Source organism: Colossoma macropomum, unplaced genomic scaffold, assembly GCF_904425465.1.
Source record: "Colossoma macropomum unplaced genomic scaffold, Colossoma_macropomum, whole genome shotgun sequence".
Lineage (NCBI taxonomy): Eukaryota > Metazoa > Chordata > Actinopteri > Characiformes > Serrasalmidae > Colossoma > Colossoma macropomum.
In genome coordinates, this window is record NW_023494789.1 from 17674936 (window position 1) to 17701201 (window position 26266).

The 26266-nt window shown below is 41.9% G+C and overlaps 1 protein-coding gene across 1 annotated transcript; it reads right to left on the reverse strand.

The window, feature by feature from the left end:
* Positions 1-13422: 13422 nt before the first annotated feature.
* Positions 13423-23318, reverse strand: amotl2a (angiomotin like 2a). Its single transcript, XM_036570379.1, has 11 exons — positions 23103-23318; positions 21468-22262; positions 21180-21372; positions 19646-19790; positions 19437-19523; positions 17394-17689; positions 17084-17283; positions 16885-16986; positions 16581-16747; positions 16072-16254; positions 13423-15524 (listed from the first exon to the last, which is right to left on the reverse strand). Exons 2-11 carry the CDS (start codon positions 22181-22183, stop codon positions 15424-15426), a joined length of 2190 nt encoding a protein of 729 aa, XP_036426272.1. The 5' UTR covers positions 22184-22262; positions 23103-23318; the 3' UTR covers positions 13423-15423.
* Between the last annotated feature and the right edge of the window lie 2948 nt (positions 23319-26266).

Consider the following 26266-nt stretch of genomic DNA (forward strand, 5'->3'; position numbering starts at 1 on the left):
GGAAATTGGGATCAGAAGAACAAATGTTCCAGGCTTCCTGTTTGGCTCCAGTCCAGATTGCATTCCAGGGGCCTCCACCAATATTTACACAAGACATTCCTCCATATTCCCCCCTAAAATCACTAGAATTGCTCTCTCTTCATCTGAATACCAGAGAAACATGCATGCCATTGCAAGGGTAATTTGTCTCTGCCTCACTTGTAATTAGTTCTTTTGTCAGGTATGACAAATCTTTGAATCTTATCAGATTGGAAAAAAGCCTGTGTGGGTTTTCCCCTGGGTCGAAGCAATGGGTTCATATAGTTGCTTCAGCAAGACAAGTGAAATTTCAGAGCTCTGGGCTACTGAGCTGACTTTTGCGCAACACAGTTGAGCAATGGACAGATACGGACTGTTCCTCATGACTATCAGTCTCTGGCTTGAGTTTCATGGTAAAGAACTAGATCCTGTGATACTGTAGTCAATGTAACATTGGAAGATTATACTACACTGTAAGCTTCTCTTATATATTATATTGTCACATCTTGTTATTCATAACAGTATGTCATACAGTTGCTGAAACCACAAGTCTATTCTAAATCACTTAAAAACTCAACATAGCCAGGCAAGCAGTCAGGATTGGGATGTATCAGAATGCAAGTATTGGGAAAACATATTCAGAATACAATATGTTTATTCAGTTCAAGTTACATTTTGTAAAGGCAGTATTCAGAATACAGTAACTTTTTACACTTTTAGGAGAATACTTTTAGAATATGTACCCACTAAAAACATAGAATTTCCAAAAGAACACAATCAATGCTTGTTTATTAACTATTTTAAAATCTGTGAAACAGTATTTAGCGAACAGCCTTGTTAGAAAAACTCTAAAGAGTGGACTGATACATCAGTGATGATCAGTTATTATTCTCAGTGTTACTGAGCTCTGCTAAAGCCTGAGTAGACTGATAAATCAATGTGGGTATCAGTTTTTATGTGTTGTAATGGAATATATTACTGGACACATGTAGGGCAGTGTATTCAGCCATCTACTTTTTTAAAGTATTTTGCCTAACCCTGCATGTAGATCATGTGATGTTAAAGTTAGCTACATTAGCCTCATTGCTCCAATGTAAAAGTGAAGAGGCAAACTTCAGGCACCAAACACTGAGTAATTGATGAATAGTGTCAATTTCATTTTTGAATCATCGCTTTGACGTAAAAAGCAGACATGTTTTCTATAACCAGGGGTCAGATACATGACAGACCATTTTGGATCTGAAAAGTCTCTGAGAACTGACAACAATCCCTGGGCTTTAGCATCAGGTTACTGTCACATTTCTTTGGGGGCATTACATCATCTGGATATCAGGGCTACTTGGCAGTCCCAGCTTGATGTGTGACCCCAGGAGTTGCAGCTATTTTTCCGGAGGACCAGTGTGTTATTTCTGTCCCCTACCTCACCCCCCACCCCACTACACCCCTTTAGAAAGGTGTCTCTGCACAGCTGAGGCATGTGCTGAGGCTACATTTGAATAAATTGTAACTCTTTTACCTCATCTGTAAAAAATAGGCTCAGAAAATCACACCATTTCCTATTTGCATGACAGACGTGAGCTCATTTTGGTCAGAAATTTACAGGCAATTCAGAGATTGAGATGATACCATTGGAATGTGCTTTGGTGGACCTTGTCCATGAGTTTACTTGAGTAAAGATTAGTACAGTGTTTTTAATTTTGTGCCTCACACTGCAAAGGAGCAGACAGACGATAACCCCAAACTCCAATCAAGGCAGTAAACAGTCATTCGCTGTGGAATGAGCAAATGCAGTTTGCAAGACCGAACCTGATAAACGGCTATAAAATCATGGCTGTACGTCCATAAACCTGTTAACAACAGTTGTGATGTATCAGTCATGATTGAGAATAGCTATAATACAGAATGTACTTCCTTATCAGATTTTATGAAAGCAGTCCACTGCATTCCCAAAATGATAAACATCTGAACTGAAAACAGCAATGTTTAGAGGCATCATACTGCACAGTGTTGTTATAGTTAGTGTGGCAACAAATTGTTGATTATGCCACAATGCAAATCACAATCAGTCAGCATTGGCTAAACAGTTGCTTTTTATTGTTTGTTTGTTTCCCTAACCCTAACATAACCCTAGATAAGTATTCTATATAAAATACTGTGAAGGAATGCAGTGAGTTAAACCCAGCGCACCCACAAAATTGAATATGAACATACAAGCATTGAAGGTAAGAACATAGTATTTTGCCGGGGATAAAAAACAATGTTAATTAAGACATCCTTTCTTCAGATAATCACATTAGACCCAGAGACATGAGTGAGCTGTTTTTTATCCTTTTCCCATACCAACATGACATCCCTACGTTTTTACTCTAAAAAATGGCAACCTTCACCTTCTCAACTGTAGAAAAAAAACAGCAGTGAGAGGACGGCCTGATGGATGCCAGATTTTTACCCGCAGGAATGCTCCTTTGCCCTACATTCGCAGACAGCAATTTATCTATGAATGAATTACTCTGCAAGCTTGAGAAGTGGGAGTGTTGCTCAGTGTCTGCTGTTTGCGCAATGCTGTACTGCATGCAGGAAATCCTGACAGCTCTTGGGGGGAAAGCATCAAACTACAGTGTCACTAGCAATTAGATTAGACAGTGTCCTGTTGGGGAAAAATGATAACAGGGATCTGTGGAGAGCAGGTGCAGTAAAGGGGGTAAACCCATGAGGCCTGGGATCATGGGAAAGAATGAGGAATTGTTTATATTTGTATCTATGTTCAAGTACATATATGTAATCCCACAGTATTGTATAAATATCTTGTATGTGTGGAATCAATCAATCAATCAATCAATCTATCTATCTATCTATCTATCGAAGGCAATGGAAAATTATCTAAGTGCAGTATGTAAGGAAAAACAGAAGAGCAAATGTTCCTTATGTGATTAAATGCAAGACGGGATGAGACTGTATCTGCAAGAACAGTTTATTCACAACTACAAACCAAATTCCAAAAAAGTTGGGACAGTGTGTGAAAAACTAATAAAAACAGAAAGCAGTGATGAGTCAATTCTGTTTGACCTGAATTAAATTCAAAATGGTAAAAACAAAAACGTGTTTTTGCTCATTCCAAATTTGATGCCTGCAACACATTCCAAATTACACAGGAGCATGTTTACCACAGTGTTACATCACCTTTCTCTTTAAGAACACTTCATAATAATTTGGAGACTGAAGACACAATGCAAGATGTGCAACTGTACAGGGACTTTGTTGTCATATTTTGAGCTTAAAAAGAAATACATTTTCAAAGGAAGACAGGTCTGGACTCCAGACAGGCCAGTGCAGCACCCACACTCTCTGATTTTGCAGCCATGCTGTTGTAACATGCAGAATGTGGCTTGGTATTGTGTTGAAATAAGAATGAATGTCCCTGAAAAAGATGGCATGTAGAAGGCAGCATTTGTTGCTCCAAATGTGTTTAGTATTAATTGTGCTTTCACAGATGTGCAGGTTACCCACTAATACCCTACATACCATGACAGACCCTGGTCTTTGAACTTTATGCCGGTAACAGTCTGTGAAAGGTCCTTTTTTTCTTCGGCCCGGAGAACGGAAAGTCCATTGTCTTCAGAGATGCGGAAGAAGTGATGTGCGAGTGCATGTGTGGCATACACCAAGAGAACTGTAGAGGTCTGAATGCTTGACCATTACATTAAAGGGGTGCTTTTTGGCATGATTTGGTGTACTTGTCCCCTTAGACACATGGGTTGATCACCATTATCCTATGATCAAATACACAAATATCAAATAACAAATATATTCTGACTGATCACCTTTATCCTATGATGAAACATTTCTTTCCTGATGGGAGTGGTCTCTTCCAGGATGACAGTGTCCCCAACCACAGGGCACGAAGGGTCGCTGAATGATTTAATGAGTATAAAAGTTATGTAAATCACTTGCTATCATCTTCATAGTCACCAGATCTCAATGCAGTGGACCCCTGTGGGAGATTTTGGACCAGTGCATTTGACAGTGCTCTCCACCACCGTCATCAAAACACTTTTTTAGTATTGTTTCCCTCTGGTACAGTTGACTTGAATATATCCCAAGGTGGACTGAAGCAGCTCTGGTGGCTCATGGTGGCCCAACATCTTAAAAGTACTCTGTCGGTCTGTCTGCCTAACTATCTAAATGAAGACAATCCTCATGCCTCGCATAATTTGAAAAATCAAACCTAAATTGACTTTTTTGGAAATCTCGCTGGATATCTGTGATGGGTGGGATTTCTTCTGTTTTTTTCTCCTTTTCTGTCTCTTTTCTCTGACAGACAGGCAGCGGTAAGAAGGAGTACTAAAAATGCCTGCACTGGTAAGGTTGGCGTCTGGCTGTATAATCCATGTTTTGACCCAGACAGAAATGCAGAGATATATTTTTGTTGCTATTTAGTCAACCATGGAATGGCATTTTGTACACTACTACTAAGAAGATACATATAACTTGTGAAATGGCAGCATTCAACAGGGAGGAAAAAAAAGAACATTCCATGCAAAAATAAAAAGCCCTATGGACAGCTGACCTTTACAGCCTTCGTGCCTCATCTTTTAAAATGCTTCAGATTCTCTGCGGGGCTCAGGAAGTGTAAGGGGTGCTGTGGAGACAAGAAAAATACACACCTCAGACCTCTCCCAGCACAATCTGCAGCAACACACATAAATATCCATCAGCGTCTGGTGGGGTTTTTCACGCAGCAAGTAAAATGCATGTGTGCATACCACTCATGCCTTTGACCACACATGGGCCTTTGCCCATATGAGGAAAACACAGGCTTCAGAAAGATATAACTGTGATGTTACATAAAAGTTACATAAAACCTTGTTTCTTCAGCTCTCTCTCTCTCTCTCTCTCTCTCTCTCTCTCTCTCTCTCTCTCTCTCTCTCACTGTCTCTCTGTCTCTCTCTGCACATGCACAAACACAGAAAAGCATGAGCATAAATCCTAAATATGTGGCAACGTGCCTACTCTCACCTGTCAGTGTTTGGCCTTAGCAGAGCTGTTGTGAAACATCAAACATTCCTGTGTGTAGAGTGTATTGAATAGGCACAGGAGAGGCCTGTTGGGGTCACCATGCTGTTCTTGCAGAGGATATCATCACAGTCAGGTTAAATAAATGGCACCTAATAAATACATCTCGCAACAGACAGCTAGGGACGGGTACTTTTGAGATTCATACAAGAAGTCAAGGTGATTTAAATAACAATACTATTGCTTACAAAAATGCACAAAAGTACAGACAAAATCGACATTTAAAGATGGTTGCTACTGCTGTTTTTACTATGCAACAAACTTTCGTCCATTTTTATGGATAACACTTTGTCTTGGCCCTGTTGTTGGGTTGATCCCTGGCAATGCCTCAGCCAACTGTGGCCGAGAGTCTAAGAGAGCATTACCCAATCTAAATCTTCGGTCTTCTCCGGATTTGCAGACACACAGACTTAATGTGCGCATTATCAAGAGAGTCCACAGGGCCGTGGGGCTGTCTAGTTCTGTCATTCATCAAGGCCGTAAGGGGGATAATGTGGGCTTTCTGCAAACTACCAGAGAGGCAGCTTGGGATGCAGCCTTCTTCAGACTTTGCTCATAGTGAAAAGGGAGGAGTTCCAAAAAATAATAATTAAAAATTAATTATTCTAATCAATCAAAAATGTCTTTCAAAGTAAGTCATACACAATTTGTGTGCAAATGCGCAGATTTTGATGTCAATATCAACCAAGGAAATTGCTCAAGTTTGAGTGCCCTCTTGTTAACAAGGCTGGCCAGTGCAGGTGTCTGTTAGCTGGGAAAACAGAATTGCCAGTTAGTGTTCTTCTCCAAGCGTGTTGAGGTCCAATGACATTGTGCTAGTGTTAGTTACTAAAGATGTGGTGCTGAAGAAGTCTGTAATAAAACTTTGGGCCTGCCAGTGGGCCCTGACCATTTAATGGGTTAAGTCATACTAACTCTGTGTTTAATACAAACTACAAAGAGATAGATCTACTGTTTACCATGTTACAATAATAATAATTAAAATGACTATTTTTACATACATTTAATGGCTGTTCCTACTCTTAAAAGTTCATGTTGAATGTTTTGGAGCTATTAAAAAAAATCTCCTAGGGGAACATGCCCCCAAACCCCCATAGTACAGGCTCAGCCCCCCTGTCCATTGTGATCGGATTACAATCAAATCATGCAAAGCACATTTGCACAAACTACACAAATGAAACACAGGTGTAAATGCAATGTGATTTCTACCAATACAGTTACGTAAGTGAAATGCGTGGGCCGAGTGCTAAGTAACATATTAGAGGATAAATATGGAAGGGCAAGATGGAAGACACAACATCTTTATCCCAAACCAAGTGCATTTTTGCACTCTTGGCAGATGAAAGCACCCAAGCCAAGTTTGTCGATTCATATTGCAAAGGGGAAAAAGTAAACAGAAATATAATAGAACCAAAACATGTGTTGATGTGTTTTTGCATGGGAAAGTAAAAAGCTGGTTTAGTGTCCAGACATGAAACACAAGTTGTGTGATGGGGAAGACGTAACAGTCAGGTGGAATTGGACATGACTAAATTAGGGAGATGAACTTGGGGAGCAAAATTAGTAAAAATCCAAAAACAAAATGAAAAAATAATAATAATAAATTGCAGTGAGTCATACAGAGTCTGAAACAACACAAGCAATGCCGTTTGAGATTAGTTTGAAATTGGTTGAGGCATGTGTGTGTTGGCATGCAGTCTTCCACAATATACACTACATGCCTAATAGTGCAAAAGTAAAGAGTCAAACTTCAGAACATGGTTAGGGAAAAATAAGTACATTTGATCTTTCATCAAACTATCACTAAGATCCACTACTTGAGCAATTGATGGTTGTGCAGGTGAATAGGCTAGGAAACAACACTCCCATTGACACCATGATTTAAAAGCAAAGCTCATACACCACACGACACCTCGGAACTTGTTTCTAGGTCTTGTCAGGTCATTTGCAGACTACAAATCATCTTCCAGCCTACAAATCATTTCCGTCCTTCACTAACTATGTCTGACCTCACTCTGCAACACTGTTGCTCATACCTCTAGAGCTGCGTACTGCTAGCACAGTGTCAGAAGTCTGTTTTATGTGAGATGAGAAGGGAGAATATTCCTCCAGCTGGCACTCACACCTGCCTGTTTGTGTGTGTTCGCTTGCTTGTTTCCACAACAGCAGATTAGCAACACAGTAACACTGAATACAGGTATGTCTGGCTAGTCAAGGTGTGCGTTAAATGGATTACACTACATTTAGAATCACACAGAATCGTTTTATGTCAGTGGCTCAGAAATTAGCAAAAAAAAAAAAATAAATTATCAAAAACTTGAACAACCCAGTCCAACAACCACATCATTGAAAGTGAACAAATGTAAAAAGTGTAATTTTTCTGCAAACGTTAGTGCACCCTTTCTATTTATTTAATGAGTTTAACATATTGGAAAACAATAAAACATACAAGAAATACACAAAAATGTGCCATCAATTTTTAAATCATATTTTATGTTTTAGTTTTTCCATTATGTTAATAAACAGGAATTGTGCATCAACATGCCCCAAAGTGTATGTAGAGGATACTTTAACTTATTTTCAATTAGAAAATCAACATTTTAATTAACGATGAGTGCTCAAATTTTGCATAAGACTCTAAAATTCAGGAGCTTCAGTGTGATCTAGGGAATGCATCTTACTTGGGGTAATGTCAATATTGGAATGCTTTATGCTGTTTAGATAAAATTTTTAATCAAGGTCGTCTGTTATATAAACCACTCTGATAGCACACCTGGTTTAGTAGTTCTCTGTCTCATTGCTTTACCTGTACATAACAGCGTGACTCACACTGCTATAAATGCCAGAACGGGCTTCACACCACCAAGACGTCACAGCTTAGGCAGGACAGGCATTGTTGCTGCTTCCTTTTGCCCTTTTTTGAGTTCAAACCTGTGAGAAGAGACATGTGTCTGTCTGACAAGACCTTGAGTCAGAGATGCCACACCCACTCTGGGGGGACTGGTATGAGGGCAAACACAACACACAGTAAATTGTTTTCCAGCCGCTTCAGTTTTCCAAGAACAAGCGATTCATTTCACAAGAAGGGTTTTTTTTTGGCTTTGAAATAATACAGCAGATGCTTTTGCTATGTTGATGAACATTGCTTTAGGAATTTCCTTCCAGAATAGACTAAAGTTCTACAAAACAAACCAAAAAACTACAGGTTTACTGTAAAAACACCAGAAATACAGCTTGTTAGCAGGGAGGGTCACCTCCAGCCATCCACTTCTACTCTGTGGTGGACACTTATCCCCACTAACTAAAACACCTTAGACTAAAGAACAACAACATTACAACATTAAACAACCCACTGAGTCCCTTTTTTGGATGGCATGCATCTACCATGAGCCTCCTTACATGGCCCTTCACATGGCCACGCCCCTCGAGCTTCTCTGAGGCAGCAGAGCCAGTGGTGGGATGCTACGTACCCTACCCTTCAAAGGTTGACTGTGATGAAGCCAGCATGGAAAGACCCAACAATGGGACTGGCGCACCAGCGATGGAGGCAGGGATCCAGCGCCCACCACACTATCAAGGTTGGTGTGAGCGGCGCTCATGCGTGCTGGGGCCCCGCCTCTGCCACTGGTGACTGACCTGAGCTGGATGGTGATCGCCTTCTAGCCGTTTGATGTACCTCTCTTGGTGTGCATAAGCACACCTAGTCACAGTTTGGATATCAACAAGCCTGTGATGGTGAGTGCAATAAGCCATCTGCTGTCCACGCTGCACTCAACCCACAGCCTGCAGCCATGGAGTCTCACCATGTCATCTTCGAAATGGAGCCTTGCATTGCTGTCCTCGCTGTAACAGTCTTTTGCCGAGCTCTGCCTCCCCTGAAGTTCTTTTTAGTGCACCTTCGCTCCAGACTGCTGGTGGGCGCTATCCCACTGTCGAACTTCCAACACCACTATGGTGTCAGCGCAGAGTAGGACCCTGATTCTATCATGAGAAGTGCTCTTTTTTTAAACACCAATGTGGAAAGGCACATAACACACATGGAAATAATGGGGAAGGTCACTATTAGACCCAAGCTTTCACCCCGTGTTGACCACCCCACACAAAACTATCCACACCCCCACACACAATAAAACACATGGAACACAAACACATACCTTTAACTAAAGAAGAAACAACATAAAATGTCCCTTTTTAGAGAGCACGTGCCTTGCATGTCTCTTCACATGTCCATGCCTCCTAAGCTTTTCAGAGGCAGCATGAGCCAGCAGCAGGATGCTATAATATTCCTGTATGATAAAGTACTTGTGTAGTACCCTACAGCAAACTATAGCAATTGTCCCAATTTACTGTTCCTTATTGAAGTTTCTGTAGCATTACTGTAGTCCTTTCTCATGAGGGTTTTGTCTGTGTAATGTAACTGTAGAGGAGAAACAATAGGCAATAAAATAGGCAATAAAGATTTAGTGCATTTCTAACAGACTGTCAGACAGACAGATGGTTAATGGATATGTGACAAATGACAGCAGTTGCAGGTCTAAAATTGAGACCTTACTTATGTGCAAAGGAAAAAAGAGGAAAAGGAGGTGGGGGCAGATGCATTCCAGGAACGCTCCGAGCAGGAAGTTTTGGAATCTCCATGGAAATCGAAGCAAAACACAGCACTTGACTGAGCCATTTTTCCGAATATTTCTCACTGAAATCTTGGACCAAAAGTATGTGCAAAGGCCAACATCGGGGGCCAAGGCTCTGCTTGTCTCTCTGTACTTTATAGATCAGCATGACTAACGTGGTCACTTAAGGAACTCCACTAATGTAAAAACTGCGAATACCTTTCTTTCCTCATCTGCTTTAATCCAAACAATGCAAGATCCAAACCATTTTATCATCATCTGCTATCCAAAGCGAAATGACTGGGCCAAATGCATATTTGTTTAAGTGAAACTACAGTGATTTCTTTTTAATAAGCACAGAGTCACCTCTGTGATTCATTTTCTTTTGGAAAACTACAGACATTTCTGGAATGCGCCCAGATTCTACCCATTCTGCAGAAGTCTAAGGGGAAAATGCAGCCTGGTGAAACAAGCCGGGCGCCAGAAATGAGATTCCCTGCAGAGAAGACTTGGATCTTACACTTTATACACATATACACAGATGTTGAAGCATTGCTGAGCAACCTCACAGGGACAACCTCTTACCTAGAATGAAAATCAAGTCTTTTCTACCAAATGGAGCCATTTTAGCATGAAAATAGCTTTGTATCTCAATGCAACAATGTCATGCAACAGCTTTATGCTGGTCCTCCAGGTACTTCAAATACACAGGCAGTGAAGTACATCAGCAGCTGACATGTCAAAGGCCTAATTGTCACATTGCTGAACATGTCCAGTTACTTGCAAGAATAGGAGGCGAACAAATGGTACACCAACCCATTAGCTGACCTTGAAGCATGATGGGCCCACCTTGTTCTCCATGGATAGAACAGAGTGAGACATTCCTCAAGTGGCTTTTACCTCCATTACCTCCAGCCCGAGCTGAGAAAAGTCGCACCCGCTCGCCACAAGCGAACCCACCAGCTAGGAAACTTGTAAAACATTTAAGGAATGCCATCTCACACCTATCAAAAGAAGCACAATAGAAAGAAAACATTAGAGGGGAAAACAAGACCCACTGAAGCACGCATTAAGTTCTCACCCCTGCCAGCAGAGCACTTAACTTATATGAGAACTTCATTGCTGGGACGCTAACAACCTTTGCTATGTTTAGATGATTCACATCCTGCAGTAGAAACTTCCTTTTTCACTGTGATCCAGTGGCAAAGAGTGACAACTTGAGTAGGACTTTCCATTTGGGCCATACATGTCAAAACTAGGTCAAAAATGAGGAACAAAAACTCCTCAATGATAACGCTAATTTCTTTTAGTGCCCCTATAAGATTCTAGTAGTATGTTAGTGCTGAGCTAACAAAGATTCACTTAAGCATTTTTTGGTAGCCCTAGATTAAATGCAGACATTTAAACCTTGTAAAAGACATTCCATGTTTTATTTTGTACTTAGCTTAACACATTAACACCATTTAGCAATTTTTGGTGACTCAGTAAAAAGCCCTGACTTATATCTGCCTCTGTTTTCCATATGTAACATCTGAAGTAGATCCATCTCTCTTACAGTGAAGTATCTAGTACTTCCAGAAGGCCCAGAGTGATGTTTTTCTCACAAAATTGGTTCAATCAATTAGAAATCAAAAAGTGATTGGTTGATTCTTCTTCCTAATTATGCTAGGTATTAATCAGAAGCATTAGGCCTTCAGTTCATCTCCAGCCAATAGAAGAATTTGGCTGTATCTACCTACCTAGATGAAAAAAAAATCCTTTTTGGATAATTTTTTGTTGGGTGTTTCAAGATTCTAACACTTTTGTGACAACTTTTGAAATGGGAGTATTACTGCAATACTTGCAGAACTGAAATACAATAGCCATTATTATTATATTACATAAAAATAAGGAAAAAAATTACCTTTTTTTTCACAGAAATCATTTAACCTACTCTGAAGCCTGGAAGGCCTTGAGGGTTTCCCACTGCTGTGATCCGATTTAGCTTCCATGATCAGATTGCAACAGACTTTTGATCAATAATGACAGGGTTGTTCCTGTTGGTTCCACTGGAATGTTCTTCAGGATGATCTATGGTCTAACCTCATACTCCTAATTCCCTTAGGCAAGGCCTTAGACATGAAGAATCATACAGCCTTTACACATCTCAACACTGCCAGCCAACACACACGCACACACACACACACACAATGCTCATTTCCCGTATTGTGAATCAACCGTCTGAATTCTTGTGTGGAATATTTTAAAAATGTGCCCAACGCATCGAATTTTGGGAGTCCAAGTTCTTGAGAGATTAATGCAATTCACAGAAGTCAAAAAGGGAGGAAAGGTGAAAGCGCCCCAGAGAGATTGCTGCCATTAATCACTGGAGCAGTTTAACCATCATAAAGAACACATGAAGTAATCTCTCACAGTCCTGCCTGAGGAGTAGTTTTAAAAATGAAATCAATAAACTCTAACGCTGTGGCCTCGTTTGATTGCTAACATATTTGAGATCTCTGTTCTTCCTCATTTGGAATGGAATGCTTGAGCATCTTACTGCACCAAGACAGAAGAAATTCCAAATATTTCTCTACCGCTAAGCTATCCAGCTTTGCATTTTTAACTGGTCAGTTAAATGCAAAAAGTCTGGGTGTCTTTTATTAGCTTTTTTAATACTCAAAGCTTGCACTCTTTAAAGCGCCAAACTGGCATTTTTAATTGTTAAATGACTAATAAAAAGGAATCAAAAAAGACCTACATTACAAGCAAGAGAGCACAAATTGGCCGATTCTAATCTTGGACGATTCCAATCATGCACTCCTGCTTATTTTAATATCAAACAAACTGCAATCAAAGGAGTTAAAAGAGGTTTCTGTCTGGGGGACGTCTTAAATATTGATAGCTTTTTTCAGTAATACACATATTTACTACAATTCCCTCTAAGGTTTTCTGAGCGAAGCCATAGAAGAATCACTTTTGGAGCCATGCTTTAAAAAGAGAATTGCGAGTGCTAACTTTCACTTAATGTAAAGGTTCTATGCCACTTTAAGGGTTCTTTCTAGAACCTTAACATTATGAGGCTCTTTAAAAAGGTTCTTCGCACTGGCACTTCACATTTACAAAAATGGTTCTTTAGAGAGCCATCCACTGAAAGGTTCTTTAGGGAACCAAAGTGGCTCTTCCATGACCACGTGCACCTTTATTTTTAAGATTGTAAAGCACATTTTGTCAGTGCTTCAAGCCCAAATCTATCGTGGGTTTGGAAAAGTGATGATCTTTTATTATTACATACGAATGTGATAGCAACCTGCCTGTGATTTGCGTTGCCCAAGAATGTCCTCATATTGCTGAACGCTGTAAGAAGCCTGAGTTCATCTTTGTCTGCACATTTGTCCTGAAGAAGAGCAGAAAGCTGACCAGTATGAGCAACAGATTGGAGATGCAGGTTGGCTGCCAGCAGTCAAGCAGGTGGCAGAATTGTTTTCCTGCAGTGAATAAGGCCGCCTTCTACTGCGCTGAATGAAAGATACCATTCATGCCGATGAAGGGACTCAGATTAGAGGAGTTTGCACAGACTTGCACTTGTTAAAAAAAATGTCAACGGGTCAGACCACAACCACCCCCTTCTTCCCCTGAGTACATCTGTCTTTTTTAAGGGACTGCAAATACATTCCAAGTGAAGGCATCCAATGGTATGGTTTGTCAAGAAAGAGAAAACAAACATGTTTTTTAAAAGATATATATTAAAGTTTTTATTCAATGAATGAAATGTTAATGGCATACAAAAAAGTCCCATTCCAGAAGTTCACAGCAACATCTAAGTATGGGTCAACCAGTCTGAGCAAGGCATCTACACTTCACCAAGGTCTCATATTTTCATTATATAACTTACTTTGTAATGCAAATCTTTGGCATTAATGTTCATGTCACTAGATACTATAAAAGGCACAATAATATACAAAATATATTAATGTCTTTTCTTTTCCAAACAGCCCTTTCTGTAAACAGTCCAAAGAGAGAGCAAAAAAAAGCATTCAAGAAGCATATGACTCCTCTACAAATCATTGACCAGCAAATACTTTGTGTAGGAGAGCAGGCAAAGAGAAATAGCGTTCAATGACAGTAAGGAACATGGTGCAATACTGATTACCTACACTTCCAGTCTAGAGTCACTCAGAGAGAATGTGGCTTTCCATGGTCTAGTTAGAATGAAGTGTAAATGTATTAGCCCTTAGTTTACCACCTAGCTAATGCAGGTCTGCTCTTATTTGCGAATTCACATCACACCATCTCAAACAGCCTTTTTGACCATAGAAATGTAAGTCTTTGAAGTTAAGACAGTAACATTTTTTTTAAAATAACACCACAACTTATAGCTGCAAATATGGTTAGATGTGTCCATGTTGCTGTATGTAACTACTCCACTATTCTGATGCTCATGGTAGAACCAGCTACCATAGCTGTGTGGAAATAAATAGCCCCAGAAAGAGAATAGTAGCATGAATGCCAGCCATTTCAAACAGGCCAGGGGTCAGGCAGCAGATAGCCTTTTGCACCAATCAGGAACATACCGCCACGCAGGGATGCGAGAAGATTAGCTTCAGCTTGTCAGCGAAGGACAGAGAGGCATGCCAGATAGCTGCTGCTAGAGGCACAAAATGATAATGTGGCATTTGAAGCATCAGTCCCTGACCGTCCCGAGGGTGACACGTCTCTTAAGTGTCACTAAAAGAGACAAGTATGTGCCCAGCAGTCTAAATCCACAAAAGGAGGCTTCTCATTCCGCTGCTTAAAACAGGGAGAGAGAGAAGCCTACTGGCAGCCAATTATAATAAGAACACCAACTGTAATGTTAATTTAGTCAAAGGGAGTGTCAGCGTTCAGTCAATCAGTTTTCACCCAACTATTCTGGTAAATAGCGTAATCCTAGGCCGACCGCTTTTACGCTACAGATGGCTGACCCGCAAACTTTACTGTTCTTTTTTTGGGATGTTTAAGGGTCGAGCAGTTGCAACAGCACATGTCTACTATATGCAGAACGACCAAAGTTAGCTGATATGTCTGTGCATTTTATCCAGGAATGCAAGATATTGTCTTACACGGAACGGTATACTAAGTCGACTGCGGAAACACTTCCCTTGAAAAATGAACCAAGGGCAACGGATGCACAGAAAACAGATGGACTGCAAAAACAGACATTCAAAAACAGACATTCATTCTCTTGTATTCTTTCCTACACCTTCTCACATACAATAACACTCTTCAAAGAAAAAAAAAACTCACGCAGTTCAGCAGCAATTATCATAAATATAAATACAAGGCAAAAAAAGGAACTCACATATATACTGTTTTATATGTACTTATGCCATATCACAGCAGCCTCTTGGAGTTCTGCAGAGTTACTGTACAAGTACCTCGGATTGTGAGGCAAGCTGAGAGAGAGTCGCTAGAAGAGTTCGAGAGTTTTTTGTCCTTTTAGGTGTAGAGAAACAGTAAAGGGAGCTCAGCTCTCCTCTCTGCACTGGGGAAAGTCTGGGGTTTTCTCTCTCTTTTACCTCCTCACTTCGCCTTATCGAAAAACAGACTGGCTCCATAGGTAACCACTGTCTTGAGCACCATTAGAGATGAGAAGATCTTGCTTGGCAAATCCCATGTGGGTCATGTATTCAGGCAGTGTTGAGCCGAATGCAGTTCAGGCATAAAGAGACCTGAACTGGGTGAGTTTTTCTTTCCACTGTCTTTAGATGAGAATCTCCACTAGTTCGCTTTCAGCACTGCTGCTGCTGCTGCTCTTGGCTGTGCTAACTGGAGGTTGGGTCTGCTGCGTCTCTGTGGTAGGTTCTGCAAAATAAAAGAGGTTGCGAATTTGATTAGACACAAGTTTAAACAAACCCATATGCTACCCAAAGCCTGGACTGTGTTGAGTCCACCCTTCTCCTACATACACCTGCTGTGCAGGTTACTCTTTAACCTCACTTGGTTGAAATGAAAAAACATGCACTCTCTTTAGAGACAGACCAAAAGAATAGACACTAATGCATCTCTCAGAAAAAAACTGTATCTCTCAGGATACAGCCGTGGTCCCGTGGTTCCCTCAAGGGTACCTTTTTAGTATTTTTAGTTTAGGCAACGTAGTTGTACCATATTCTGCTGCAGTTGTATGTTTTGAGTTACACTGATTGTTGAAACAGCTAATTAACAGGCCCTTCCTGAGTTGAGGTGGGTGTTAGAGCAGAGAGAACACCAAAATAAGCAGGTTTGGGTATATAAATACCCAAATTTGGCTAAGCATAAACACTAGTACCCCCCACTTATTTATTATATTTCTGTCCTTGGCCCAGAAAACAGATTTGATTTTGCGGGGAAAAGAGTGTGGGCAGTTACACACCAGAGCTGGGCGTAGGTGTGGACTCTGGAGCAGCTGGTGCACTGGTGATCTCTAACGTGGGGTTTGTTTCATCTGATGGCTCGTCACACTGGGTGCTGCAGTCGCGGCTCTGGGCCTTGGATAGTGAATGGGGCACGGGGGGCAGTGTCGCAGCCGCTGTCTGGTCATCTGAGAGGCTCTTCCCTGCCAACACAGACAGAAAAGGAAGCAGTTTAATTACCAGCTCTCAAACATACACAAATGCTACCCCCCACCGCCCCACCCGCGCAAACATCTGCTCCCCTGTAGATACCCTCTAACTATTCTGGAGGTCCTATTCCAGAGCAGGGACATGAAAATGCATTCCAGTTCACAAGACTTAGGCCTATTTGGGGTGCAGTGCCGGCAGCTTTAGTGACATTATTTTGGAAGTGCACATTCTTTCCGGGGAACTTTACACAGCCGTCAACTGAAGGAGCTACCAGTTGTCAGGAAAAAAAAGCTTGACTTGCTAATCTTTAACCACTCACCTTTGGGCCGAGTGGTGGTCATGGTTGTGACCGTGCTGATAGATGGGACGGATCGGGCGGGCCGGAGGCCGGTGAGTTCGGGCCGCCCCTGCTCACGCCGCGAGCGCTGCTGCAGGACCTTAATCACAGCATCTTTCTCCAGCAGCTTGGCATACAGTGCTCGGATCCTGAACAAAACAACACCACACGTGGTTAACTTTCACAGCGATTCTTCATGTCTAGCAAATATACTGGATAAGTTGTTGTCAGAACATTTGTTGATAATGTATTAGCCCTAATTTGAGAGTCCATGAATGTAAAGTACCTGTTCTCCATCTCCTGATGTCTGTGGTTGGATGATGGAAGGACCTCGTTGAAGCTGCTATTAGGCGAGTGTCTGGGCGAATGGTTGATGATGGTTGTATCTCTGTTTAGAGAAAAATAAATACATAAAACTACGTCAGTTATGCTTCATAAAGCTTACACTGCATGTAAAGACAGTACTCATTCATCAATTCACTCACCTCTGGGCAGCAGCAGTGGCCGCAGCGTCCATGGCAAACTGACGCATCGTGCTCTCCTCCAGATACTTCTGCTCCCAGCGGGTGATGTCAGCCTCCAGAGCTAAGATACGTTCCTCTCTTTCCCTCAGCCGCTGCTGCAGAGAGGAGGTGTTTAGGCTGGATGAAGAGGTGCTGCTCGCCTGCTCGCCTTGAGACTGCCACTGAAGGTACAGGAATGACAAGACAGATAGTGAGTTTATATAACTGTCCAAAGCAAGTCGTCTTTCTCACATACAACTGCAAAATGAGTAAGCATGGATACTGAGTTTACCTGTTGTGTCCTCAGACTCTTCAGCTCATGCTCCAGCCTGGTGCGAAGCTTCAACTCCAGTGCCTCCCTCTTCTCACAGGCAGCCTGCAGCTGAGCCAGAGCACTCTGCAGCCTTTCAACTTTCTCCACGTATGCTCTCTTCTTCCGCAGCTCCTCTTCAAGCTGCCTGTTCCGGGCCTGAGCGGACACCAAGGCCTGCTCCAGGGCCTCCCGACGCCTGCACCACTCCTCTCCAGAAGCCCTCAAAAGTTGCAGCTCACGCTCCAGGCGCTCACGCTCCCGCTGGTGCTCCTCATCTACACCAAGAGACACAGAGAGAACAACAGTGAGCATCAACGTTTCCTGACAATGCCACCAGGGACTTAGCACAGAAGTATCTGGGCATGTGTTCTCTCTGAAAAGAATTGTGTCGTTGAGGCACAGTGAATGCAGCAGAGACACTGAGCACAGTTGTTAAGAGGGCCACAAAATGAATAGCCACACTTAAGGTCTAGGGCGTGCCCGGAGCATTCCCCGGGCCTCAGCTTCATTCTAACAGATTCTTGTGAGACAACCTTCCCACAGGAGTCTGGGACAAAAGAGGACCGCTTGATTTACACATGCCCGTCTGGGCCGTAGGAGGAGCAGCAGCATATTCGTCGCTGTCCTTTGACCCGACATACCAGAGATCCGGCAGAATTCCCAGACTACCAGAGCGACCAACTGAATTACAATTTGGTACACCGAATTCCACAAGCCCAATTAGCACTTAACATCTCTCAGCATTGAGAGAACACACTTCACCTCCAGTGCCTTGTTTTTTTAGAGGCTGAATGCTTTGCTGAGCAAGAAAACAAGTTAGAAAGCATTAGTTTTTCAACTCCCCTCAGTACTCAAGCCCTGCTAATACAACCGAAAATGCTGGACAGGAATGGAATGCAGACTTCCTCTTATCCACTTACGCACACAGGCGTGTCTTTATATCCAGTGGAACTCTGGAATGCATTTGGGCCAAGTGGTAAACAAGTAATACAAATATCTTCTCAAGGTCAGAGAGCGCTAACGTACATATTGCTTAAAAGATATGAGACGCTGGATCACATGCTCTCCTGAGCTAACAGCTCATTCTGAAAGCAGTAAGTATACATGACAATCTGTCATTTCAAAATATTTCAACACTTAGTGTTTACATAAATGGAGGCATGTTGCCTTTAAGACAAACATTTCAGTGCTTCAAGGAAACCTAATTCCATTATGCAACAAAGTAAGGATCACTTTGAGCAGATTAGTTTCCAATGCAAGGCCCAAATTAACATTCTTGTGAGAGGGCTGTAATTCAAAGAAGGTTGATTCAAACAGCTTAACAATAGCCAAGCTACTTCAGAGATTGCCAGTGCCATCAGCAACTGAATACCTCCTTTGGTATTGCAAAAAACCTGTTTACTTCATTTTTGCATTCTTTAGCACCTCTATGCCCAAACAAGGAAAGACAGTACGCCAGGTCTTGCTTAAATCTGGAATGGGTGTCTGAGGCCTCCAGAGGAAGGTGCTCAGGGCCTCTTTGGCTGAGTGGTTGGGGGATGGGGGGAACTGGGGGTTGGGAGACATTCCCCAAACGTGGAATAGCCCAAAATACCTGAAAATATTCCAGGAATCCAGGCCGCATTTACCAATGCTGTTAATAATGGCTTGTGCTCAAGTTCCGAGAGCAGCTCTCTCAGTTGGAGAAGAGCATGTTCCCCTCGGCTGGGCCTCAGCTAGCACAAACGAGCAACTACTCACGCTGAACTCAACATGCCACTGTAATTTGTCACAGGAGAGCTGGCCTTTGCGATGCTAATGGGCTGCTTAATCTTGGGAATGTGATATGTCAAAACAAGAGCTTTCTCAGGAATCACAGCCATCACAAACATGCAGAGCAGTGTCAGCGGAGGAATGTTTAGGTATGTCCACATAACTAAGATAAAAAGTCTTAACAGCTGCAACATCCAGGTTTTGGCTTCAACAACAGAATAGGAGAGGGATATTTGAATAAACTGAATTGCAGGGGGAATTTTCACTTACTCTGCTCAGCCAATTTGGCAAAGACGTGTTGGCTGTGATCTTGATCTTCCATGGTTGCTCTCTGTTTATTGGCCGTTTCTAGGCGATCTAAAATAAGACACAGAAGTGGAAATTTGAATTCACAGAAATCAATGTTTCCATACAGTTGAGATCACACACGCTAACAGTATTTGCTGCAGTTTGGGAGACATCTACACAACTGCACTTACCCCTAAGGTCTCTGTTGAAGTCATGAAGCCTCTTGATTTCACATTCAAGTTTGTTTCTCATGGTTTTCTCAAGAGTCTCTCTCTTCGCAGATCCTCTCATAAGAGTCTCATAAGCCTCCGATATCCTCTGAATCTCCTGCTCCAGCTAGAAGAAAAAGAAAGAGCCTTTTGTAATTTTTTTACATTCAATCACAGGAATTCCACAGTGGCCACCTGAATGAGCTTAAAGGAAGCTTTGTGTGTTACACCTAAAAGTAACCAGGCCAGGATGGGTGAGAAAGGGAGACAGGGAAGAATGTGCTTGGCTGGACTGCTCATTGTGCTTGCCCACAAGTGAATCACTCTCTCACAGAGCTCTTCGGGGACTGGGAATTGAATCAACATTCCAGAAAGAACACTTATGAGTCCCAGGTGTTTGCACATTCATCTCTCTGCATGGCGGGATGCCAAAAGCAAGCCAAAGGAACAAAGGAACAGGACGTGTTGAAGACATACCATTCACGATAGCTAGACTGTATGCTATAGGTATCATAGCATTGTGATAGGGAAAATGTTCCACGAAGGTAGAACACTATTTCATACTTCACTTTGAGGTGTTAAGGCTAACAAAGTGGCCATTCTAAGGTACAGAAGCTCAAATCTGTTTTGACCAATACACAAAAACCAGTGAGAAGACACAGGGTTCCTCAAGGGCTTTTGCTTTGGGGTGAAAGTGAAAGAAGTCATTCAGTCTGGGAATCCACAGCTGTGGTGTTCAGCCGTCAGCTGCTAACCGCTCAGAATCCCATCACCAGTCTCAGACACACTGGGATGAGCTCCGACATCTGCTCCAACCCGGCAGACAAAGGAGACCTCAGAGAAACCCAGGGAAGCCCGCCTCCTGCTACAATTTATGACCTATTGATCCATAGGACCAAGGCCTGATCTGAAGAATCCTCGTTTATAGACAATGTTTCTTATAGAAGTAAACTATAGAATTTCAGGAGCTCACATGGCATATAAATAAACTAAATTCAAATTTGTTTATGGTCTTTTAAAGAGATAAATGACATGACACTGACAAACGAAAATGGAAGCTGTACGTGAAAGCTTGGCTTAAGTAAACCTATTACATTTGTGCAAAACACCAGCCAAGGTAAACTAGTATTCCTTCCTCAGTTTACCATGACATTCTGGCATCTCAGTACTGACATTATCAAGTTATGGGGAAATGCCAGGCATTTCTGACATACACAGATTCAATATGCTTTCAGGTACAAAACAAAATTCTACAAAATTCTGCTCAGTTACTGAGAATGGGCGCGTTTTAAATGAAATCAAAATCCTTGTGATCCCCTTCACTGCACACATTCCTACATGGCTAGAGAGTTAATCTCTTTGGAATGCAGCAATTGGCAGTGACTAGCAGACTATGATTTCTTTCATCCACACCACTGTAAGCCATTTTATGAGCTCAAAACAGGAGGGAACCCATGTGAATAACTGCCTATTCATGTGTAAAGTTAACATATAACCAACCAAGTGGTTTCCTTACTTTCTGCAGTCTTGCTGCTTTCTCACTGTAGTTCTCCACTTCCCTCTTCAGCCTTTCATTTTCCTTTATCAGCTGTTCCATTTGAGGATTAGGGGCTGAGATGCTGTAGCCTCCAACTATGACATCCTGACCAGCAGGCGTCATTGTGGGCAGGGCGTTATGTCTAGCTACCTGTGATTGGGCTGGAACATACCTGGAACAGACATAAAGGCAGGGTTAGTCAGTGTTTAATGAAGAAATTGTTACATGCAAAGTACTGCAGGGGTGCTTGAATGCTGCATCATTTACCTGTGATGCTGAGAGTGGAAAGCAGGAGGGGGTTCTTTGTAATAATGTCCATTCTCCTGCGAATGGCTAAGCATATATCCAGGAGATTTGACCGTAAAGGGGTACTCTGGGGGTGGTCCACGCTGATCGGGCCCATCATGGATAGCAATACCAGCATGGCTACCAGATAGCTGGGGGTAACTGTGCGATGAACTCATGGGCACATTGTCATGGGCACCATTCCTCTCCAGGGAGAGCTGCATGAGGCGCTCGCTTAGTGACCTAGCATGCTCCCGTTTGAGGTCCCATGTGCCCTGGTCCTGCTCAAGCCCTGAATCCGCACCAGGGGTATCCAGACCACCCTGCTGAAGGCAAGCCTGACCCCTCTGTGAGGCCAGGTACTGCGAGTGAGCTTTGGCCTCCTCGTAGGTGGGTAGCTCCTCTGTGTGGAGCTGGTAGAGATGGCAGATGGGGCTTTCCGAGTGCTGGTAGTCCCCTTGGTGCTCCTGGCCCTGTGGCTCCTGTCTCGTGGACATCTGGATGAACTGGGACTCCTCCTGAGTGAGGCTCTCCAGGGACGAGCGAGGGCTCCCTGCGCCTCCGCCGCTTCCACTTCCCCGCAGGGCTTGCTGCTGGATGGCCAAGAGAGTGCGTGTGTCTGTGGGGTTCCCGTATCGCAGCTGCTCCTGAATAAGCCGGTGCAGCACCGTGCCTGAGGACTCCTCTGCAGTTCTCATTTCAGTCAAGGTTGAAGCACAATTGCAAATAAAACCAACACTTTAAGTAGTGAGCAATTCTCTGGCTTGATTGGTCAACCTAGGTTAAAAAAAGAATGACCACAATAAATTAGCCCGACCTAGTAATAAAATAAGGTTTTCCACACAATAAACGTTCAAATATCAAAGTTAAACCATTACTACATTTTAGCCTGCTTCATCAGCTGAAAACACAGATCATTAAACTACTTCAGAGAAAGCAAACAGAGCTCTGAGTGGATTCCCCTTCATGCCATGTCAACACAGGATAATCCCCTCAAACACAAGACCCTCACCTATACCAGAACACATTTTGCAAGCCAATTCATTTCACAGAACACAGGACTAGAACCCAGCTATGCAGTTTCACAGAAAAAAGTCCAGCCATGCCTAACTGGAGACCGTTTGACCTTAGTGCATTACTGGAGGGTGAGTGAGATTTCTGCAGTAGCATTTGCGTCAGTACTTTCCTGCTCCAAATTCCTCTCCTTTGCCTCACCTTCACGCAACCTACTCTTGGGTAAACCAAGAGGGCCCCGTTTACAGCAAAAGAGCTGGAATGCTCTACCAAACAGCCCATTACAGAACCACGGCTTCACAACATAACCACAAACAGTCCAAGCTTGAGTCAAGTTTGAAAACAATGTAACATATTAGAGCTTGTATCTTTCTATCTGTATCTATGGCATGGAACCCAAACATGTCTAGATCCAGATGTTTTAACTTGCTTACTAAATACTCATAACAGAGATTTAAAAGCAGTAGACAGTTTGAGAGCACGACTTAACATAACTTAATAAGTAACTTAATACACTGCATTACGTCGTGGAAAGAAAGCCAACCGAAAATGAATCCACACACACTGACTGCTGTTGTTTTGGCTGCTGACTCCAGAACTCACCAATTCACAGTCGCATGACGGCAAAAGAAGTTGAGGACGGTGAGTGTAGCTCTTATTTCTCTTCAATAGTATTGTCCTTTACAAATAAAAAGCAGTCGCTATATTTCCATTCGTGTTTGAGCGCGGACGTTAGGCTCTGTGAGCCCTGTGAGCTCCTCCGGCAGACTGAGGCCGGAGGGAGGAGCCGCTGCTATTAAACCGCGGAGGCTCGATTGTTCTCCGCGGCTGGAATGTGAGGAATGTGAAGGCTGCGAGTCCCTCGGGGATTCACACAAACTCCGCCCACTGAGCTCGGATTGGCTGATGCAGCGGCTGGATCGGCTCCTGCGCCAGGATTGGCACGTAGGACATATGCGTACATATTTTATTGAATCACGTTTAAATTAATTTTTACTCTCCTTATAAAACAAACTACACGCTATTCAGGGACTTAGACTCAGAATTAGCTGGTGGTATTTCTGCTCCTGCGCTTGAATTTACTAGTATTTCAACGCACTTTTTCTGATTTTATTCTGTTTATATAAACGTAGAATAAACGTAGTACTTAAACCAATTGCTAAACACTGCGTCCGGATTGGCTGATACTACTCCAGCTCCAGAGCTGGGATTTGGTAGTAGTTTATATTCATATGTTAATATGTTTATATTTGTATTTACACATATGTTGAAATGAACTAACTAACTGGTAACCCACTGAACACAGGTTGGCTGGTGTTATTTAGCTTTCAGCACTTGGACTGGGTGGTAGTTCACATGAATACATATAATATGAGCAGGACTGTTTAATAGTTCTCACGAATCCTACCAATGTTTACATTTTAATTTAATCACAGTTTAGAATTAACTGCTGAGGACAAAGGCAGCCCTGAGAGTATCACATAACTGGCTTTATACCTCACACATGTGCAGGACGGGTTGGTAATGTAGTGCCCACTATTACATCATGTTTTTTTTTACATGTTGGGCATTTTTATAAATGTCTCACCACAATGTAATAACCATTTTTATCAACAATAAAGCATATTGGACTGATTCTTACAGCACTGTTCCTATCATCTTGACCTATCTGTGTTTACTGCTCATAGGGGACACCCAGTCAGTGAGAAAGCTCTCAGTTTTTCTGTTTTCCTGTACTGTTCATGCAGCCAAAAAATGACAAATGACAAATAGCCTCCATAATTTAAACTGATAGATTTCAAATGGAACTATGAATTGTGCAGACTGGTATGCAGTGAATGACAAAACTGATAAAGTATTGATTTTAAGCTCTTTTGTTTGCTTTCAGCTGGTGAATATTTAAGCCCTGGCCCGTGCCAGTTAATTGCTGAGTGTGTGTCTGTGTGGACAGTGAGGGAGGGGTGAGTGTGTGTGCATGTGTGTGTGTGTGTGTGTGTGTGTGTGTGTGTGTGTGTTTGAGGCATGCTGCCTGCCAGCTGTCCATGGAGTGCAATAGCCTACCCCTCCTTAATAAGCTTTCAGAGAGACGTATTGTTGTCCCCACAGCAGACATTACAGGGGAGAGGTCTACCATCTGCTCTTACACGCTTCACCCCCTATCCCCTATCACTACATCCTGACACAATTTACACTCACACATACAGCTTCAGCATCCTCTGACAGGCAAATTAAATATATGTAATGACCAAAATGGAGACACAAGTTTTTTAAAAGTTCATTTTTAGAATAAATACATATAATATTAACACTTATAGTGTAAAAAAGTCAACATATTAACAGGATAAATTATTAACATCACTCATTTTTTACGCTGTTTACACATTTTCTTAGCTATGACAGCTTCCGATGGCTCTATTAATAAAACTTATTTCCAGTGACTACCATGCCATGAATTTGTTTATCACTAAAGTACACTGAGTGTGAAGTATCATTTACAAACAAACCACCAATGCTGGCAATATCAGTAACATCAGTAACGTTAGCATGAAGGACGCCTTTGGCAGACTATTCTGTCTCTGGACAGAGAAACTAACAAAAGCAATAGCAAAGCAAAAAAATACAGTTCACCTCGAAACAAAACTTATGACATGGACAGGGCTACAGCTGCAGAGGAGTTGAGAACATGCAGCCACCGTTGCAGTTGCTGGACATGGGTGACACTGCATTCACCTCATTTTCCTGTTCACCCAATTTTCACATGATTCACTGTTTAGATTCAAGCTGAATTATTGAAGGCAATAAATACATTCTGATAAAACTTATTTTACCCTCCCATATAGCTATAACAAAATACACTTCTTTTTAAATGGGAAAAAAATCTTTATTTATCATCAAATGAGAGCAAATAAGACAAATGTGAGTAATCATGATTAATTATATAAACTAACATGATTAATCATGATCAATTATTTAATGTTAATTGTTTGGCACCGATAGTTAATACAGCAATTAGTGTTTTCATGTATGTTACTGTGTTCACTTAACTATTTCCATAGCTTCCCTCAAGGAAGGCCAGTATTACTTGTAGTTATTACTCAATACCTGGTTTGACTAATTAATACTCTTTTAAATTCATTCAGATGTGCTGATTGCGGTTTAAACAAAACTAGGCCACGGCTGGGAGCACTGAGGAGAAATCTGGAACAACGTCAGCTTTTTTAAAAATAAGACATTCTTGTTAAATTTTACTGCAGTAATGTTTTTGAATTTATCCTAATGTTATATGCTGTTTTTACAAACAGAAATGTACTAAACAGCATGTTTTAGTGCCTAAGATTTTACACAGTACTGTACATATATGAGACAGTCTCGTAAATTGGGTACTGTTGCTGAGAAAACATCGCACCTTCAAATGGTAAATTTGTAGGAGAAGGAAAAAGTGTCCTTAATCTAAGTTAATGTGACAAAAGTTTATTCCAAGCAATTTGAACCATATCTATTGGTTCATTTGTCGTAAAATATTCAGTGTGAAAGGCAGCTGCTGTTTTCAAATGAAATGAATAAATACATAAATAAATGGGATTTTGATATGACAGCAGTGATGTACAAAACTGATCAAATATACCACATCACAACAAATTGTCTCACTTTTCGTCCTCTCAACATTAACAGCTCACTTCTAACACATACATAAACACGTCAAACATTGACGACTCACTCACTTGAACCGTACACAACCATACAAGCTCCTTCTCATAGTAGAGAAT